Here is a 20,136-nt window from a genome sequence, read left to right as displayed (position 1 = left end):
ATTGGACCTGGTGAGTAATAACAATTGATGAAGAACCCATAAGAAGTTATGATGTTCCATGATATTCTTGAGATACCAGATTGTAATACTCGACGGTAGAGCAGAGTAGAGGGTGGACACGTGAAGTGATCTGCAGAAGACAAGTACTTCATCTTGTCTGAGAAATGGAATCAAAGGGGATCAATCATGGTCGGAGCCATGATAGCAAAGGATCAATTCACAGGTACCAGATGATATTATACCAAGGAAATAGTTATTATTACAAGAAGTTTCCATGATAGGATCTACATCATGTCCATGGGCATGAACACAAAGTTCAAGGTCGACTCCCACTTCTCCAATGCATAACCTTTCATTTACTTCTCGCGTTCGATGAAGTTGTAGTGTTGAAATTTTATCTGGCAAAATACCAGAAGAGTATGACTCGTGAAAACTTTCGAGTTCACACATATTAAGGAAGGCATAGGTTCAAGCCATCGGGGCTTCTTAGCACATGTACCACGAACTTCAGGAGTAAATAACACAAGCTCAAAAGTAGAGCATGGTTGACAAAGCGGAGGATACAATTTACCAAAGGCATTATATACCCGTGGAAAGGCTCACAAGGTTATTGAATATGAAGGACGATGTCGGATGAAATCCAACAATGGATCGGGCGATCCACAACGGAGCTGATGTGAGTATCGGTACTCAATCAGACAAAGAAAGAATGCACAACATCATATTATAGAACATCTAAATAATTCGATGTTTAGATAACAAAGGAATTATGATTTTCAAATCAAGGGATCAGGAGCAAACGCTCTGATCAAGGACGGACAAGTTGAATAGACTTAGGGGTACAATCGATGGCAATTTGATTGGCCGAGGACCAGCTCACATTTTAAATGACATCTGAGCTGGAAGGATGAATTCTACGATCTGAGTGAGGATTGCGAGAATTCGCAACATATTGAGTCAATGGACTCAAAATGATATTGACAAAGGTTGCCAATAAGATTACTATACTTATGGGATTAACCATAATGCAAGCAAGCAAGAATTTCAGGAGCAATAGGTTGCTCAGGATTTTCGGAAGACCGAATGGTATTTCGAAGAATTTTGTGAACTGCATGAATATCTGGGGATGAGCGGATACTCGATAAATGCGAGTAATTATCCATAGTGGTATGCATGTGGCAAAGAACTGCAAGGCAGTAGGCACAAAGTATTCTCGGGGTATCTTATAATAACAAGATCGACTGGGAATAAAAGTAAGCACGACAGGTGTAAGTATTTATCCATAGGGATATTTCGGTGGTAGGGACTTGCAAAAGCAATGGCATAAGGTTTCAACAGAATATCGGAGAGTATCTTCGAAATCCTCTAGTGCAGCCGACGATCATCTGGACTGAAGGGGGTTCTCCGGGAGAAAGTACTTTCGAGAACCTAAAGTTAGTTTTGTTTTTAGCAAAATCATTTAACCCGAATAGAAGAGAGATCAGAGTTCCAAAGTATAGACAAGGAATAAAAGATCCTAATACCACCCAGATAGCGACTTGGGCCCGTAAGGCACACAGCCATGTTAGTAAAAAGTTTCGTAATGTCTAGACTCGACTTCGGCCAAGGAGTGTGGAAGGGGGATTCCTACAGGCAGTCGGCTCTGATACCAACTTGTGACGCCCCCGATTTGACCGTACACTAATCATACACGCAAACGTGTACGATCAAGATCAGGGACTCACGGGAAGATATCACAACACAACTCTACAAATAAAATAAGTCATACAAGCATCATATTACAAGCCAGGGGCCTCGAGGGCTCGAATACAAGAGCTCGATCATAGACGAGTCAGCGGAAGCAACAATATCTGAGTACAGACATAAGTTAAACAAGTTTGCCTTAAGAAGGCTAGCACAAACTGGGATACAGATCGAAAGAGGTGCAGGCCTCCTGCCTGGGATCCTCCTAACTACTCCTGGTCATCGTCAGCGGGCAGCACGTAGTAGTAGGCACCTCCGGTGTAGTAGGAGTCGTCGTCGATGGTGGCGTCTGGCTCCTGGGCTCCAACATCTGGTTGCGACAACCAGGTAGAAGGGATAGGGGAAAAGAGGGAGAAAGCAACCGTGAGTACTCATCCAAAGTACTCGCAAGCAAGGAGCTACACTACATATGCAGGGGTAAATGTGAAAAGGGCCATATCGGTGGACTGAACTGCAGAAAGCCAGAATAGGAGGGGGGGATAGCTAATCCTGTCGAAGACTACGCTTCTGGACACCTCCATCTTGCAGCATGCAGAAGAGAGTAGACTGAAGTCCTCCAAGTATCATCGCATAGCATAATCCTAACCGATGATCCTCCCCTCGTCGCCCTGTGAGAGAGCGATCACCGGTTGTATCTGGCACTTGGAAGGGTGTGTTTTATTAAGTATCCGGTTCTAGTTGTCATAAGGTCAAGGTACAACTCCAAGTCGTCCTGTTACTGAAGATCACGGCTATTCGAATAGATTAACTTCCCTGCAGGGGTGCACCACATACCCCAACACGCTCGATCCCATTTGGCCGGACACACTTTTCGGGGTCATGCCCGGCCGTGAAAGATCAACACATCGCAGCCCCACCTAGGCACAACAGAGAGGTCAGCACGCCGGTCTAAACCTATGCGCACAGGGGTCTGGGCCCATCGCCCTTAGCACACCTGCATGTTGCGTACGCGGCCGAAAGCAGACCTAGCCTAGTGGCGTTCCAGTCCAATCCGGCGCGCGCCACTCAGTCGCTGACGTCACGAAGGCTTCGGCTGATACCACGACGCCGGGATACCCATAACTACTCCCGCGTAGATGGTTAGTGCGTATAGACCAAATGGCCAGACTCAGATTAAATATCCAGATCTCGTTAAGCGTGTTAAGTATCCGCGAACGTCGACCAGGGCCAGGCCCACCTCTCTCCTAGGTGGTCGGAACCTGCCCTGTCGCTCCGCCTCAAAGATCCACTCGCGGGTGCTCCTCAAGCCGACCCGTCTTTAGTCACCACATGTATCATGTATAAAGTATATAGTATATACCCGTGATCAACTCCCGAGTGATCACGGCCCGATAGTATAGCATGGCAGACGGACAAGGATGTAGGGCCACTGATGATAAACTAGCATCCTATACTAAGCATTAGGATTGCAGGTAAAGGTAACAACAATAGTAGCAAGGACAGGCTATGCATCAGTATAGGATTAACGGGAAGTAGTAACATGCTACCCTACTCTAATGCAAGCAGTATAGAGAAGAGTAGGCGATATCTGGTGATCAAAGGGGGGGGCTTGCCTGGTTGCTCAGACAAGAAGGAGGGGTCGTCGGTGACGTAGTCGACCACAGGGGCATCAGCATCGTCACTGGGTCTACCAGAGAGAAGAGGGGGAAGAAACAGTAAATACATAGCAAGCAAGTGCATAACAGGACAACAAGCAGAGCTAGACGTGTTCTAACGCGGTATGAGGTGATACCGGTGAAGGGGGAAAACATCCGGGAAAGTATCCCCGGTGTTCCGTGTTTCTGGACAGATGAACCGGAGGTGAAATGTTGCAGGTTCACTATGCTAGGGACGCGTGGCAGACGAACGGGCTGCGTATCCGGATTCGTCTCATCGTTCTGAGCAACTTTCATGTTGAAAATAATTTAATCCGAGTTACGGATTAAAAGATATGATTTTCTAAAGATTTTATTAATTTCTGAAATTTAATTAATTATTTAATTAATTCAAAAATAGATTTATGACATCAGCATGATGTCATGCTGACACCAGCAGTCAACAGGGGTTGACTGGGTCAAACTGACGCGTGGGTCCAGTGGGACCCACCTGTCATACTCTGTTAGGTTAATTAGGGTTTAGTTAAACTAATTATTGTTTAATTAAGCTAACAGGTTAATTAGATTAATTAATTAAGGTTAATTAACTTAATTAATTAATTAATTAATTAAATTTATTTTTATTTTAATTATTGTTTTATTTATTTTTATATACTTCTTTTTAACGTTCTGGGGGCGGGCCCCCTTTGTCATAGGGCCCTGGGGCTAACGGGCGTGCGGTTGCCGCGGGTGCGGGCGCTGGGCATCGGCGCCCGACTGGGCGAGCGCCCAGATCGACAGGCAGGGGGGGCCAGCCATGGGCGTGGTGAGGCCAGTGGCTGGCCGGCGTGGGGGAAACAGAGTGCGGGGCCGGCAACGAGCAGGCCCGCGGGCGGCAGGGGAGCCGGGGCGCGGTGGCGCACCAGCAACAAGGGGACGACGCAGCGACAACGGCAACGCAACGGCAGGAGCAGTAGTAGCTAAGCATGAGCAGCAGTAACAGGAAGTAAGAGCAGCAGCGGCATCATGGGGGGGATATGCGAGGTGCTCACATCGAGCAGTAGAGGACCTTGGGGAGGCCGGAACGGGTCGTGGTGGTCGTGGCCGGCGGCCTGCCGGCGTTGGAGGGCGTCGGAGCGGGGCGACTCGCTGGGAGCGGCTGCGGCCGGGTTCGGTGCGCGCCGGCGGGACCCTGCCGGCATGGTCCGGCGATGAGGTGGACTCGGCGAGGGGCGCCAGCCTGGTGGCGGGGACGGGAGGCGCCCGCCGAGGTGGGCAGCGGGGCGCTGCCCCGATCCAGTCGAGGGAGGTGAGAGGAGGGGCGCGGAGGAGTCCGGGAGGGGCGGCGGCCTTAGCGGAGTGGCGGCGAGGGGGCGCCGTTGCGCCCCGATCCGGATCGGGAGGGAGCGAGAGGAGCGAGGCGTGAGGGGAGAGTGGAGGGGTCGATCCCGATCCAGGCGGAATCGGGGGAGGAGGCGAGGGGGAGTGGTGGTGGATCGGGCTAGGGTTTTCCGGTTGCGAGGGGATAAGGGAGTGAGTGGGGGGGCCGGGCCAAGTGGGCCGGCTGGGTGGCCTGGCTAGCCCCGTGGCCAGCTGGGCCGAGACCCAGCGAGGGGTGGGGCTTTTATTTTTCTTTTGTTGTTGTTTTCTCATTTTCTTTTTGTTTTATTTTAGTTGCACTATATTTTTGGTTTAGTAAAATATGAAAATAGCTCCAAAAATAGTGTGTCAAATTAATCCACTGTTCTAAGAAGTTTTACCTCAGAATAAAAATAGTTTAGTATTTGGTAAAATATATTAGGAGTATAACTAATTGTTTTGATGTTGTTTTAATCACTTTAGGGTATTTAAATATTTTATAAAGATGTTGTTACTCCACCAATAATATCCATGATTTATTTGCCACTTTAAGAACATTTTAGTTTTGACTTTTGAAAACTTTAATTGTTTGACTCGATTTTAAATTTGAATTCGAACCGTTTTTGAACCATCGCGAGATTAGTAACAGTAACCGAGGTGATGTGGCATCATTAGCGTGGAATTACTGTAGCCTAATTATCCGCTCGTCACAGCTGCCTAGGCTTGAACATATATGGGGACCGAAGTTGAGCGTCCGCCAAAGTCATGTCATCATCAAGCTCATCGCCCTATCACACAATCAAACAATATGGTGAAGACCGATGTCGTAATCAAATGAGAATCACATCTAAAGGATTAGTCATACCTCTTGGGTGACCGCACCCTCATCATCCTGATAAGCATATGAGGAACTCACATCGTCCCTCTGATGGTGAGATGAGGGGTCTGATGGTGTACCAGACCTAGAGGCAGATGGTTCATCAATTTCGGGATCACGGCAACCGAGAAGATTCGATAACCTCCTTAACTTCCTGGCCTGACGCTGTAACATGAACAAGTGTGGAAGATATGAAACTCCGCAACATAGACTACCTCTCATAGTGAATGCGATTTGTACCTTGAGGAATGCTCATAGTGGACCATCATCATTGCCTTTTCCAACCAGTGTTTCCTCCAGAATAGACTGGCTCTCATCAGCTACTTTCTTGATCTCGGTGCGCTGCGGATGAGAAAGAATGAACACGTTAGCCATTCAAACATGTTTAATACGGCCAACGAGAAAGTAAAGAAGAAACACTTTACCACATAGTTAATCACCGGAACAGCAGGGACTCCGTGCCCTACCCTGACATCTCTGTTGTACTCCCCCTTTGATAGATCCTCAAAGTTTACGGGTTCTTCAAGAATATCCTCATTATATGCTGGCGGGCATATCTCAACTCGAGTATTTTCAAGAAGCCATCGTATGTAGTTATCAAAAGCAAGTGGACAATGCTCACGAAGCTTGGCGCGTGCACTGCTACGAGCTTCCTCCACACAAAGCTGGAAGCGGGTAACATACGAAGCATGATGCTTGTCCCAGTCCTTTATCTTCCGCTGCCTTCTCCTGTCCAACCTGCATGGTACAAAACCAAACATTAGCAAAATCAAGGAGTGACGATGCTTAGTCAATACGGTTCATGCTGTCTTACCTATGAAGTGCTTTGTCCGTATCCACCCATTCCGGCGGGTGAGGCTGGAACAGACCAAACTGATGAGACACGCGATGTGGCAAATGAAACTCAACAGCCCAGTTGCATATCAGTGGGCACCGCATACGCCAGAGATCCCTATCCCGCAAGCACATCGAGTTGATGGTAAACTCCGGGGTGTACCCAAGTCTGTCATCGGCGCCATATGGCTGCCATTTCACCTATGAAATAGGGCAACAATGCAAAATTGGTGAATTTTTTTAGGCAAACATGAGAAATGACTGAAGTAATGACCTCGTTACCTGCTCAGGCATAATCGTGTCCAACTCGGCAACGTACTTCTGGTACATGAGATTGACATCGTTCGTCATCTCGGAAACCACATCCCACTTGTAAGCCCAAGTGGGGCGCCGTAATTCGTCATCTTCATCTTCATACCAAGGATTAAACCTAACGCTCTTCGGGCGTCCAACAGGCAGACGCTCCCAGCTCCATACAGAAAGTAGAAGCATATTACCACCAATGCCTGCACTATCTGTGATCCTGCAACACGCATCGTCCAGCTGCATATGAAAGAAAAACAATGTTAACTTGACAGCAAGCTTGCATTGCTAATGAAGAAATGATTTGATCACAAAACAGACCAACTACCTGTCGGTACAAGTAGGCAAGAGTCGCTGAACCCCAGCTCCATTTGCTATCGAAGAAGGTCAACGCCTTCAGCCACATCCATGGAGCATTCTTGCCAGTGGAGTCAGGAAACAAAGTCCTCGACACAACATATCACATGTAGACACGAGCATGTGTCTGGATCACGTCATCAGTGGCATCAGGAGGGCACGTCGCAAAGTGAGTTTGAATCCACGTGAAAGCAGCTCCGGATGCTTTCCTTTCCTTCTTCTTCTTCTCTTCTCCCTCCTCTACATCAGCCTCAGCCTCGGTAGGAGCCATACCGATAAGAGCAATCATCTGCTCGCGCCACCCATCAGAATTGGTGCTCATACAGAGAGGCATCCCGTCGATAGCAAGACCGGTGATCAACGAGACATCCTCGAGCATCACGGTCATCTCCCCGGTCCGAAGATGGAAACTATGCGTCTCCGGCCTCCACCGATCAGCAAGAGCGGACACCAGTGGAGCGTTCAGATTCGGCGTGGACCGGCTGACCAACTGAATCCACGGGAGTAGTCCTGCCTGCTTGATGTACGGTGTGTGCCGCTCATCGTAAGGCATGGCAAGACCAGAGACCCCGTGATACCGAATCTTCAAAGGTTCAAGCTTCTGCAAAAAACAAGTAATGACAAATCTTAGGGCATGTAAATTTGAACTTAAGGCAAAATTTTTAGATTACTCGTTATTACCATCTCCTTCTCGCGCATCATGTAGGCCCGGTGTTTCGTGTCGTAGACATCGTCGAGAAGCCAAACCATCCTTACAAAGTTCAAACAATAAACATATATGAGTTCATCTCAAATATCGGTAAACACTCAACATTTCATATGTGTTCATCTAAACATCTCATATGTATTCATCTACAAGAATCTCAACATCTCCTTCTCACACAATGAATAAATGATTGTAAATTCTCATATATATCTAGTATGTCATATGTGTTCAAGTAAATCAACATCTCATATTTCAAATAAACTCAACATTTAATATATATCTAAAAAATTCAACATCTCACATATAGCTACAACACTCAACATCTCATAACTATCTACAAAACTAGGCATCTCATATATATCTAAAAAAATTACAATCTAGGTTTCACTAACAAGAATCATATAGTGTGTGTGTGGGGGGGGGGGGTCAAAGGTTCCACCTAATCTTGGGCAAACAAAGATCCAAACCAAGCAAATCAAAGGTTCCACCCAATCTTGGGCAAATCCGTAAAATTGCAACGCATTTACGGAGAAAAAGAAAGGGAACAGAGGAGTTTACCTAGTAGGAGGGATTGGAGATCGAATCCGGGCCTCAAAACTTCAGACCTGAGAGGGGTGTGGGGGGGATCCGAAGGGAGCGCCGCTGCCGCCGCTCTCTGTAAACAGAGCAACTGCTCAGAGGGGGAAGAACTGCTGGGAGGGGCTGGCCCGATGCGGCTTAAGTCAATGTGCAGCGCCCAAGCCATAGGCGCTGCACATTACACAGTGTGGCGCCTATCCCTTGGGCGCTGCACTGCTGTCTGTGGGGCCGCAACCCAACCAGGGCTGCCACGCTGGCAGAAGGTGCGACGCCTAAGGCAGAGGCGCTGCACAGTGGTGTGTGGCGCCTAGCTGTCGGGCGCCACACAAAAGGGTCAGCAGAGTAAAAAAAATTTGAGAGCAGATCATTTTGTGATTTGATTTGGCCCTGAGGTCAAATATATGATTTTTGCCCTCTCACTCAACAGCTGCCTGTGGTTCCCTTCCTTCATAATTATGATGCAGAACGGCGAAGCAACCATAGAGGAGACACTGTTTTGTCTTTTTTTATTATATAAAACGACTTGACTCGGCTCGTCGTCGCCTAGCCGCCCTAGCCTCTGCGCCCTGCGGAGCAATCCCCACATGCGGACTGCTGGGTGTCAGGTTCCTTGGAGAAGGGAAAGCAACCAAGTCTTCTCCTGTCAAATAAACTCGTAGGGCTCATTCGGTTTGGAGGAAATCTAAACGTAGGAATTTGGAGTAGTATAGGAATTTGATAGGATGGCACTTGCCACCCTAAGGAATTGACTTGCCTCGTTCCTACGTACAAAATGAGCTTTGAGTGGATGTGTAGTTTCCTCCAAAAGCATAGGAAATGAATAGTATTCCTATGAAATTTCTTTACGCATTTCCTACAAACCGAATGCATATATAGGAAATTTTCCTCTGGAATCCTTGTTCCCATGTTTTTCCTATAAAAATCTTCCAAACCGAATGAGGCCGTAGTAGTAAGCAGCTCTGGTCTAGTTTTGTAAGATTATCTACAGCAGTGAGTAGCTACTCCGGCCCTAAAATGTATGCGATCATGACCGGTCACCCACCATTTTTTCTGCCTCTCCAGTCATCTTTCTCATATGCGAACTCTCATATCTATACAACCCATGCAAACTTAAAACAGAAAAATATGTAGATCCACACACTAACAACAAACGGACATAATTCAGACATCAATCACATAAGCCATTGGTGAGGTTCGAGTCCTCATCAGAGGAGATGTTGTCGATCATCCTCCCGACCATGCGGTCCTGCGCTTTGGTCTGTCGGGCCGCCTTCACCTTGGCCGCCCTTCCGTTGTAGCCTCGCGCTCCGATTGCTTTATGGTGAGCCGGAACACTTTGGCGTTTCTGTAGTGGAGCTGTCGCGTGTCCGTCTTCGCTGTCATGAGGGAGTGTCGGAGGATCTGGTCCTCCAGATCCACCAGCGTGCGGCCAACGCCTCCACCGCTGCCGCCCTCTCCCTCGCCTACCGCCACTCATGGTGTGCGGCCCGCGCCTCTAATTTGGGTGTCCTCGTCTGCACCGTCGTCGGCGTGGGCACGAGGACCCAACAGTGGTCACGGAGAAAGTGGGAGGGGGTCCGGTTGGGTCATCTTGTTTTTGATTGGGCATTGATAGGTCGGGCTTTTTGTAAACGGTGGTTATTTATTTTAGATGTTCGGGAGCTGTTGGAGTTACTCTAATCGGTTCTAGTCTAGTTTTGCTTTTCTGGATGTCTAGGTGTAGATTTTGGTTGGGCAGATGTTTTTTGGCCTGCGCGTGGTTTTCTTTGTTTTTACTACTGTTTTCCTAAGGGCCAGCGTATCATCAAGATTGTAGTCAGTGTCAAATTTGTTTTTACTACACCAAAATGCAGTATGGGCCACAAGTTTGCGTACCGTAGAGCATAGCTCGTCGCAATGCAAGCGGCAGCAGGATCGACGGGAGCAGCGGAAGCAGGGCATGGGCAGCACCGCAGCAGCCCTGCGGCAGTCAGTTTGAATAGTAGTTCGCCTTCTCCTCCCACAAGGATTTAAGACGTGGGATGCAGTGAAAGCAGGTTGTTGGAGGGATCAATGTCCGACTGCAGGAGCTCGCGCGTCTGCAATGGACAAGTGCAGCCAAGCTAAGCGACCATGGAAAATGAACTCCTCTGCCAGAACCGCACCGATGTTCTCCGTGGGGGTACAGAGAACATAATTAAGCACAACAGTGGTCGCAGAGGAACACGGGGAAGCATTGCAAACGGAGCAGTCACCCGTGTGCCGGTGTGCGTACCAGTTCAAGACCAAACAGTAGATTATTGGGTTTGAAACGACATATCTCATGTCTAATCTCTGCACCACTTCCAATAGGTGCTAAATAAATGCGCTTGTAGTTCGCTTATTTGGTCAACTTGAGTTTGTTCTTACATGTTTTTTTTCTCTTTTCTTTGGTTTCTCCGGTTTGCTCCGGTATTCATTTTCTTCATTTGTCCATAAAAGGACGATTTTTTTACATAAGTGAACATTTAAAAATACTTGAACATTTTTTATGTGTGAACATTTTAAAAAAATGCTTGAACATTTTCTAAATTGCATAAGCACTTTTAGAAATGTTCATCTTTTATCTTAAAAAAGATTTGCCATGTATTAGAAAAATATTCATCCTAGTTGGGGGAAAATGTTGACATACACACAAGAAATACGTTACTAGTCCATGAACTCAAATTGATTGCACATTTTAGGCCAACAACTCGAGAAGTGATCAAATTTAGTCCGTAAACTCGTTGATTTGATCAAATAAGGCCAAAACCGAGCCAACTGGAAAAACCCGGCCATGTGGATGCCATGTCATCGTTCCTTTGACAGCTCGTGAATTCACTATTCTTTAGAGGTCTATTTGGAAAGTGGTCGGTTCTTTTTCTCATAAACCATGCTAACGTTGTTTAGAGTGTAGAAGTATTAAAAAAATGTTCTTGGGCAGAGGCCGTGGGTTTGAAACGGAGGAGGCAAAAAGGATAGCAACTATGTAGCTAGAGAGAGGGAGTGAGAATGAAGGAAATGATAGTTTGTGAGGGATTGGATGTTGAAGTTTAGAGCATACACAACTCCTATAGTTTCATCATAGCTTATGTTGCTTGGAGCAAGAAGATTTCCGCAACCCCAAAGATTTGAGTGTAATTTTTTTTATGTATGTGTGTGTAAATAAAACTACGTGCAAAGGAGATGTGGCAGTGCTTGTGGCTAACTGAAGTAATTAACCAGGCAACAGTAGTGGATAGATCAGGGTCCATGGTTTTGGAGTTTCTGCTGAACTTGTCGGATATCCCAATGGTGCTCGAACCAACTCTGAATTTTAAGCAGGTTGTGGCAGTGGCTTCCTGATATTTATGGTGGATCGGGCGACGCATTACGCATAATGAGACAGTCCCTCCGATTATCCATTGGCCCATATCAGTGTTAGCGATTGCAAGCAATTATCACAAAGCCTTCTCTAAGCCAAGTGGAACACAAGACAGAAAATGGAGTAAACCTGATCCAAAATTTGTGAAAGTAAATATGGACGCAGCGTTCTATGAGGAAGAGGGAATGGGAGCGATCTCAGCTATTCTAAGAGATGCATATGGTAATTTTATTGCTGCCAAATGCAAGTTTGTCCCTTTTGCAGTTGACGTAGTCACAAACCGAAGCGATGGCTATGAAAGACTTGAGCTAACTAATTCTCTCGGATACAATTGCCTTGAGACGGAGTCTGATTCTATAAACATTGTATCCGAGATGGTGGGATGCAGCGACGGCAATCTTTGCGGAGTGTGTGGATACGGCTACGGCTATAGGAATGGTCGTCTATAAACATTGTTATTGGTCCGCTAATCAAGCAGCTCATGTGTTAGCGAATCATAATAATTGTAATAAGATCTCTTTTTTTTGGTTGCACGAGCCATCTGACATTTTGGTCAGCAAGCTCGTAGACGATATATTTATTATTTAATCGTAATAGAGCTAGTTATGATGGTTGTTTCTAAAAAAACTACGTGCCCATGTTGCCGGTTTTCACGGTTTGTTTTTGAATGTCACTGTCCACTCAAGACAAAGCCGCCCGCGAGCCAGAACCAGGAGCCGCGCCTTCTCTCCGGGAATCGCCGTCGACGGCCCGCCCCGACCTGCACCTGCTGCGCTGGCTTTCCGCTTTCCGGTGTCCCCCGTGCGGAAGATCGCAAGGAGCGACTTGGCGCGGTCGGTTCGGCTAAGCCAGCTAGATTCGCGCAGCACCTGCATTCGCGCGCTCGAGCAGCTGCTTCCGATCGAGGCGCCCCACGCTCGAGAATCCTCTCCAACTAAAATGGCGCCAGCCTCTGATCCTAGCGTACACATCTACTATCGACTAACGGCGGCGCGCTGCTCAGCTCTGTTGCCTTCATCCGCATGCGGGGATCGGGCGCCCTGCAGCTGTTCGGTGAATTGCCGCACCGGGAAGATTGCACTGCTGGCGTCCGATGCCCCGGCTCCGGCTTCAGGGTATGTTCCCTCTCGGTCAGTGATTATCATTTATTACGATTGGACAATACCTCAGGGCTAGAAAAATAGGATCGGAAAGAATCACCTATCATGCAAAATCCGTGGATTAACAAGTACTTCAGGCTGTACCTAGTGACATACTAGTATGTTTCAGTAGTAACAAATGCTTCAGTTTCCTAAATATGCACTTCAGATTCAAGTTCTTATGAGACAGAGAGTACAAATAGGATCAGAAAGCATCACCTACCTTGCATAATCAGTGGATCAATACACACACCTGCCTAGTGAGTGGACAAACAATGTTGGCATGCTCTAATTGGGAAGCAGGTTTATCCAACTACATCAACTAGACTAGGAATCTAAAAACAGGGACAGCTAGCTAGAGCATACCACCGAGCACACCAATAACGAATCACACTCGAGGATTTTCTTGGCTGCTCTGAAGCCTCTCACGAAGACGACGGCGACGACAACGATCAGACCATATTGACAGCGTCATATGGATTGCAAAGTAGCCCAGAACGGCAAGTATGAGCATACTGACATACACAGACGTCTTCCAACCCCTGCTGGAGCCGGCTGCATAGGCCACTAGGAGAGTGACCAAATCCAGCAGGATCGTCCAGTTCATCACCCTCAACGACCATTTCTCCCATTCTTCTTTCTTCCTGTTTGGCAGCCAGTGCGGCAGTAACATCATGATGACAACAATGGAAGCCACGAAGGAAAAGGAGTTGCTGTAGAAGAAGACGAGGTACCGAGGCCTCCTGATATCATGCATCACCGGATCGCCCGCCTCATATCCATTGCCACTGCTCTGCCATGCTCCGCCGGGCGGTTCCAGGCCGGCCTGGTAGGCAACGCTCGCCACCAAGATTCCTAGCAGCATCAGGTACTTGCGCCTCGCGTGCTTCTTCCTTTCTTCCTCCTTCTTCCTTTCTTCTTCTTCCTCCTCCTGTTCATGGGATATGGATGGGGCGGCAGCTGCTGAATTGTCACTATTATTTTGCTCCCTCAGCGCAAATACTAGCAGCAGTCCAGTTGCAACGAAGAGGACCGCAGCGACCAACACAAAGATGTAGATGGATGTCTTGAGGTGTTGGGTGCTTCCAGCGGCGTAGGCCACCATCAAACAAAACAAGCCCACCGCCGTACAAACAGATAGCGCATTGCTTCGTATGGCTGGCCTGTATAGATTGGGGTTCACCAGGAGGAGGATGAGGGAGATGGAAAGCATGAAGCTCACCGAGTTGCAGTAGAAGAATGCCTTGTAGCGACGCGGGAAGTTGTACAAGAGGACCGGGTCGCCAGCCTGGTGCCCGAGCTTGTCATCCTGGAGCAGGAAGCCACCAGGAGGGGTGAGGCCGGCTTGGTAGGTAATGGTCGCAGCCAAGATCGCGAAGAGGAGCAACCGTTTGCGCCTCTTCTCCAGCAACTGATTTGCCTGGTCGCCGTGGTGTTTGTCCTCGTGGTCCAGCGTGAAGAAGATAACATGGATCACCACATAGACCAGGACGAGGCCTGCCAAAGCGATGACGTAAATGGAGTTGTTCGCGTCCCGGCAGCTCCCGGCGGCATATGCACCAATGAGGCCAAACAGGTCGAGTATCATGGCTGCCTCCAGCACGTGGTGCTTGACCAGAATTTCCATCTGGACTAGGACAATGGCCACCAAGGAGGCCACAAAGGCAACCGAGTTGCAGTAGAAGAAGGCCTTGTATCGGCTAGCATTGGTTGTGAGAAGGATGGGGTCACCGGCCATGTGCCCGTTGGTGTTGTCCTGCCAAAGCCCTCCCGGTGGCTTCAACCCCGCTGTGTAGGTGATGGCAGCGGCAAGAGTGGCAAGCAGTAGAACAAGAGAGCGAGCCTTGTCCAGCACCTCCTTGCCACTGCACTGTATTGTACTGCAGAGAAGAAGAAACATAGTTCAGTTCAGTTTGCAGAGGATGGAAGAAACAGTGTTGCTACGAACATAGGAAACACAGTTCAGTTTGCAGACAGGAAAGGAAGAAGAGGATAATACGTATGTGCTCCTTACCTGACATTATCATCAGTCTGCTGAATTTCTTCAGTCTGTTGCGTTGAAGTGCAGATACCATAGAGTAGGATGATGTGTGCTATTGCCAGAACGGCGCCGACCAAGCTGGCCACGTAGGCGGTGGTATCGATCTCCCTGCAGCTGCCGGCGATGTATGCGCCGACGAGGCCGACCAGGGCGACCACAATGCACCCACAGAGCATGCGGGACCGAGTCGTCTTCTTCTTGCGGAGCTTCTTGCCATCGATGATGAGCAGCATGGTGATGAGAAGGGACACCACGAATGCTGTGGTGTTGCAGAGCAAGAACACCATCAGGCGTGGGTTGTGCTGGTCCTTGAGGATGGCGTCGCCTGGGCGGTGGCTTCCCCCAGTGCTGTCCCAGAAGCCGCCCGGCGTGCTCAGCCCGGCGACGTACGTGATGCTCACCGCGAATGTAGCCAGAAGCATCAGGACCTTGCGGAGCCGTTCTTCGGCTTTCAGCTTCTTCAGGACCTTGCGGTCGCGGAACCGTTCTTCAACAGTGGCCGGGTCAGAGCCGAAGATGGGAGCGGGAATCGTGTCGGTGCCGGAGTCGGGATTGGGAGTGGGCATCATGTCGCCGGAGCCGGTGTTGTCGTTGGAGACGGGCATCCCGCCATTGCAGCTGGCGACGGGGCCGGGACTCATGCCGGTGCCGGAGTCAGGATTGGGAATGGGCGTCGTGCCACTGGAGTCGGAGCCCGTGTTGACGGGCATCCCGTCTACGGAGCCGGCGACGGGGGCAGGAATCATGCCAGCACTGGAATCAGAGTTCTTGTCCCAGCAGTCCATCAACTTGAGAACGAGGATGTAAAGGAAGACGATAGCCACAAGCACCGCGAAGTAGAAGATTGAAATCTTGTCGCGGCAGGTACCGGCACCGTACGCGCCCATGAGGCTGAGCAGGTCCAGCACCATGACTAGCCGCAGGGGCACGACAACCCATTGGCTGTCCTTCCCCTTCTTGTCGTGCCGGATGGCGAGGATGAGGATGAGGACGATGACCACGAGCGACGCGGCGAAGGCGGCGGCGTTGCAGTAGAGGAAGGCGAGGTAGCGGTGGTAGTGGGTGTAGCGGATGATGGGGTCGCCGGCGGGCTGGCCGTCGTGGGCGGCCTGCCAGACGCCTCCCGGCGGGTTGAACCCCTCGGTGTAAGTGACGGTCACCACCAGGGTCGCCAGCAGCAGGAGGTACTTCCGCAGGTTGTACTCCCAAGGCTGCACCGGCGCCATTGCCGGCTGCACCTGCGCCATTGCCGGCTGCAGAGATGCTGCCTCTGGCTGGCCGGGCTGATCCATTGGCACTGCCGGGAGTGCCGGCTGCAGCTCCACGGCAGGGACATCACACTCCATTCTCTCGCTCAACAGCTGCTGTGGTTCCGTTAATTATTGTGATGCAGAATGACGAAGGGAGCTATAAAACGACCTGACCTGGAAGCTGCCTAGCCTATTCCTCGAAGAAACGGAAGCAACCAGGTCTTCTCCGATCAAATAAACTACGCATTTCTATTTTATTTATTTTGCGATATAATCGATCGGAAACATCCCGAGGGCACGCGTTCATGTTTTTGGATGTCTTTGTGTAGATTTTCGTTGGGCAGATGTTTTTCGACCTGGTCATGATTCTCTTTAATTTTACTACTAATACAGCTTTCCTAGGTGTCAGCATTTTTTGGGGGGCACTAGCATATTTGCTAGAGACTTTCTTGTTACTTGGATCTCATAGTTTCCACCGTCCAGTGGGTGTAGCACTGTTTTCTTTTAATATCCTTAAGCTGGATTTCGAATAATAACATTTTCTCCGTCTTGTGCAAGTCATTGGTAAGACACTTCCTTTTTTTTTAAAGAACACAGACTGCTTTATATTGAGATAAAAAAGCATACAGCTATAGTTGTACATAACGGACTTGCAAGAGAGAAAAATAATACTGTAACTCCTAACGATATTTTCTCCGTCTTGTGCAAGTCATTGAGTAAGACAGTGACTTGCTCGACTCACCTGGTTTGAACCAACTGTGAAGTTGTGTGGCAGCGGGCGAGCAACTTCATAGATAGAGAGAGGGAGTATATAAGAATGGAGGGAATGATAGTTTCGGAGGGATTGGATGTAAGAGTTTAGATCCTAGAAGTCCCACCATTTCATTATAACTTGTGTTGTTATCCCTTGGCTAGTCAGCGAGATCCAAGAGATGATGAAGGATGATAGGGAGATCTTCGTTACTAAGATTAGTCGTTCTCAGAACAGAGTTAGTCAATAATAGTCTCTTTCACAACAAGTACCCGTTCGAGACCAAACGGCATAGAAATACGACACATCCGATGTCCAATCTCTCGACAACTCCATGTCCAATCTCTCGACAACTCCATTTTTAAATTCATTTCACTTTCTTATAGGTGCCAAACGGTGCTTGTAGTTCCCTTGTTTGGTCTATTTTGTTCAGGTTTATAAGACCTACATGTATTTTAAGATTAATTTTGACAATCTATTTAAGCAAAAAATATTGATTATATATCACAAAAAAGTATATTATCAAATTTGTATTTCAGAGAAGTTATTTACATGATTTTTTTTCTTTTCTTTGGATTTTCCAATTCGCTCTGGTATGTTTGTTTTTCCAGAAAAAAACAGTTTTAAAATATGGACGATTATTCAAATACATGGACATTTTTTTAATATAAAAGTGTAAACATTTAAAGAAAAGTGGAAACATTTTTAAAATTGCATAAACGCTTTAAAAACAGTTTCATCTTTTACTTTTAAAAAGTTCATCGTGTATTGGAAAAAATGTTCATCGTATATTTTGAAAATGTTCATCATAGGGGCAAAAACGTTCATTCACACATCATAAATGTTTTACTAGTAGAAAGGATAAAGGCAAAGAAGGGAAATGACAAAAGAAGAACCGAGGGGAAAGTCAATAGACGAAAAGGATAAAACCTTGATTAAAACCAGCAAAAAGTTGAAATATCATGAATGAAAAATGCTGGAATCGCCAGAAAACCGCATCCCGCCAGCGAATGGAACACACGAAATGGGTTTGCCTATATGAATGTCACTCTGTGCGATTACTCGACTATATGACACGATGAGCATCACATAGGATCTATATGAAGAGGGAGATTGCCGGCAACTGGAATTCTTCACCTAAAAGAGTTACAACAGAGATATCTATTCTACGGAGCTCCAAATAACTTGAAACTTTATGAAGATTTTTCATTGAATATAAAAAAAATACTTGAACGAAGAACTATCGGAGGGGGCCCAAAGGTACCCTTCTGTTATATGAAGCCTTTTGCCCTAGAAAAAAACAAGAGGAAGACTTCCGGAATGAAGCGCCACTGTCTTGAGGTGGAATCTGGGCAGGAGCACTTTTCCTTTCCGGCGGAGCGATTCCGCCGGGGACACTTCCCTCCGGGAGGGGGAAATCGAAGCCATCGACATCACCAATGTTCCTCTCACCGTGGGAGGACCAATCTTCATCAATATCTTCACCAGCGCCATCTCATCTCAAACCCTAGTTTATCTCTCGTATTCAATCTTTATCTCAAAACCTCAGATTGGTACCTATGGGTTGCTAGTAGTGTTGATTACATCTTGTAGTTGATGCTAGTTGGTTTATTTGGTGGAAGATTATATGTTCAGATCCTTAATCATATACAATACTCCTCTGATCTTAAACATGAATATGATTTGTGAGTAGTTTTGTTTGTTCTTGAGGACATGAGAGAAGTCTTGTTATAAGTAATTACGTGAAGTTGATATTTGTTTAATATTTTGATGATATGTATGTTGTTCTTCCTCTAGTGGTGTCCTGTGAAGGTCGACTACATGACACTTCACCATGTTTGGGCCTAGGGAAAGGCATTGGGGAGTAATAAATAGATGATGGGTTACGAGAGTGACAGAATCTTAAACCCTAGTTTATGCGTTATTTCGTAAGGGGCTAATTTGGATCCATATGTTTCATGCTATGTTTAGATTTATATTAATTCTTCTTTCGTAGTTGTGGATGTTTGTGAGAGGGGGTAATCATAAGTGGGTTGCTTGTTCAAATAAAAACAACACCTTAGCACCGGTCCACCCACATATCAAATTATCAAAGTACTGAACGTGAATCAACTAAACATGATGAACGTGGCTAGATGAGAATTCACATGTATCCTCAAGAACGCTTTGCTCATTATAAGAAGTACTTTCAGATTGTCCTTTGCTATAAAAAGGATTGGACCACCTTCTTGCACTCTTATTATTATAAGTAATCATGTGAAGTTGATTACCATACAATGTTTTGATATTATTATGTTGTGTTGTTCTTCGGTTCTTCCTCAAGTGGTGTTGTTTATGAATTGTTCGGTGAGGGGCTGCTTTGGATCCATACGTTTAATGCTATGGTTAGATTTATCTTAATTTTTTTGTATTTGCGGATGCTTGCATGGAGGGTATAATCATAAGTAGGTGTTTGTTCATGTAAGAAAAGTACCTTAGCTCTGGTCCACACACATAATAATACTTATTAAAAAAATGAATGCTACGTTGATGAATCGTGATGAAGGTAACTTGACAATATTCTCGTGTGTCCTCAAGAGCGTTAATCACTATAAGAAATATCGCTGACTTGTCCTTAGTACAATTAAGGATTGGGCCACTTGTTGCGCCGTGCTACTTTTGATACTTGCTACCAATTATCTTGTTATCAAACTATCTGGCAAAACTTTCTTACAACACTTGCAAAGAATATTTTACTGAAAACCGCTTATCAATTCCTTCTGCTTCTCGTTGGGTTCAACTCTCTTACTTATCGAAAGGACTATGATTGATTCCAACTCTTGGAGCTTGGGCTCCTAGACGGCTAGAGGTTCCTCTGAAAGCTTCCTTGCTTACGGCGTGCTCCGGGGACATACGTAAAGGTGTGGTGGTCGCCTTCAAGATCAACCCCGAGTGATTCGAGGCTCATCCATTGGGGATGACTCGAGGAGAATATAAGGAGTCTGTTGGGGAACGTAGCAGAAATTCAAAATTTTCTACGCAACACCAAGATCAATCTATGGAGTAATCTAGCAACGAGGGAAGGAGAGTGCATCTACATACCCTTGTAGATCGCTAAGCGGAAGCATTCAAGTGAACGGGGTTGATGGAGTCGTACTCATCGTGATCCAAATCACCGATGATCCTAGTGCCGAACGGACGGCACCTCCGCGTTCAACACACATGCAGCCCGGTGACGTCTCCCACGCCTTGATCCAGCAAGGGGAGAAGGAGAGGTTGGGGA

General features: G+C 47.1%; 1 protein-coding gene and 1 long non-coding RNA gene across 2 annotated transcripts; both read right to left on the bottom strand.

Moving 5' to 3' along the window:
• Window positions 1-7,608: 7,608 nt before the first annotated feature.
• LOC147966442 (uncharacterized) lies at window positions 7,609-8,646 on the bottom strand. Its single transcript, XR_015608923.1, has 3 exons — window positions 8,312-8,646; window positions 7,729-7,798; window positions 7,609-7,648 (listed from the first exon to the last, which is right to left on the bottom strand). It is a non-coding gene; the product is annotated as an uncharacterized LOC147966442 (long non-coding RNA).
• Window positions 8,647-12,367: 3,721 nt separating this feature from the next.
• On the bottom strand, window positions 12,368-16,612 carry LOC147966441 (uncharacterized). Its single transcript, XM_087528903.1, has 2 exons — window positions 14,847-16,612; window positions 12,368-14,712 (listed from the first exon to the last, which is right to left on the bottom strand). Exons 1-2 carry the CDS (start codon window positions 16,217-16,219, stop codon window positions 13,221-13,223), a joined length of 2,865 nt encoding a protein of 954 aa, XP_087385029.1. The 5' UTR covers window positions 16,220-16,612; the 3' UTR covers window positions 12,368-13,220.
• Window positions 16,613-20,136: the final 3,524 nt, after the last annotated feature.

Source organism: Triticum urartu, chromosome 6A (genome assembly GCF_056163025.1).
Source record: "Triticum urartu cultivar PI428250 chromosome 6A, HENAU_Tu73, whole genome shotgun sequence".
NCBI lineage: Eukaryota > Viridiplantae > Streptophyta > Magnoliopsida > Poales > Poaceae > Triticum > Triticum urartu.
The sequence above is the reverse complement of the archived record's forward strand: the minus strand, read 5'-3'. Positions and strand labels throughout refer to the sequence as shown.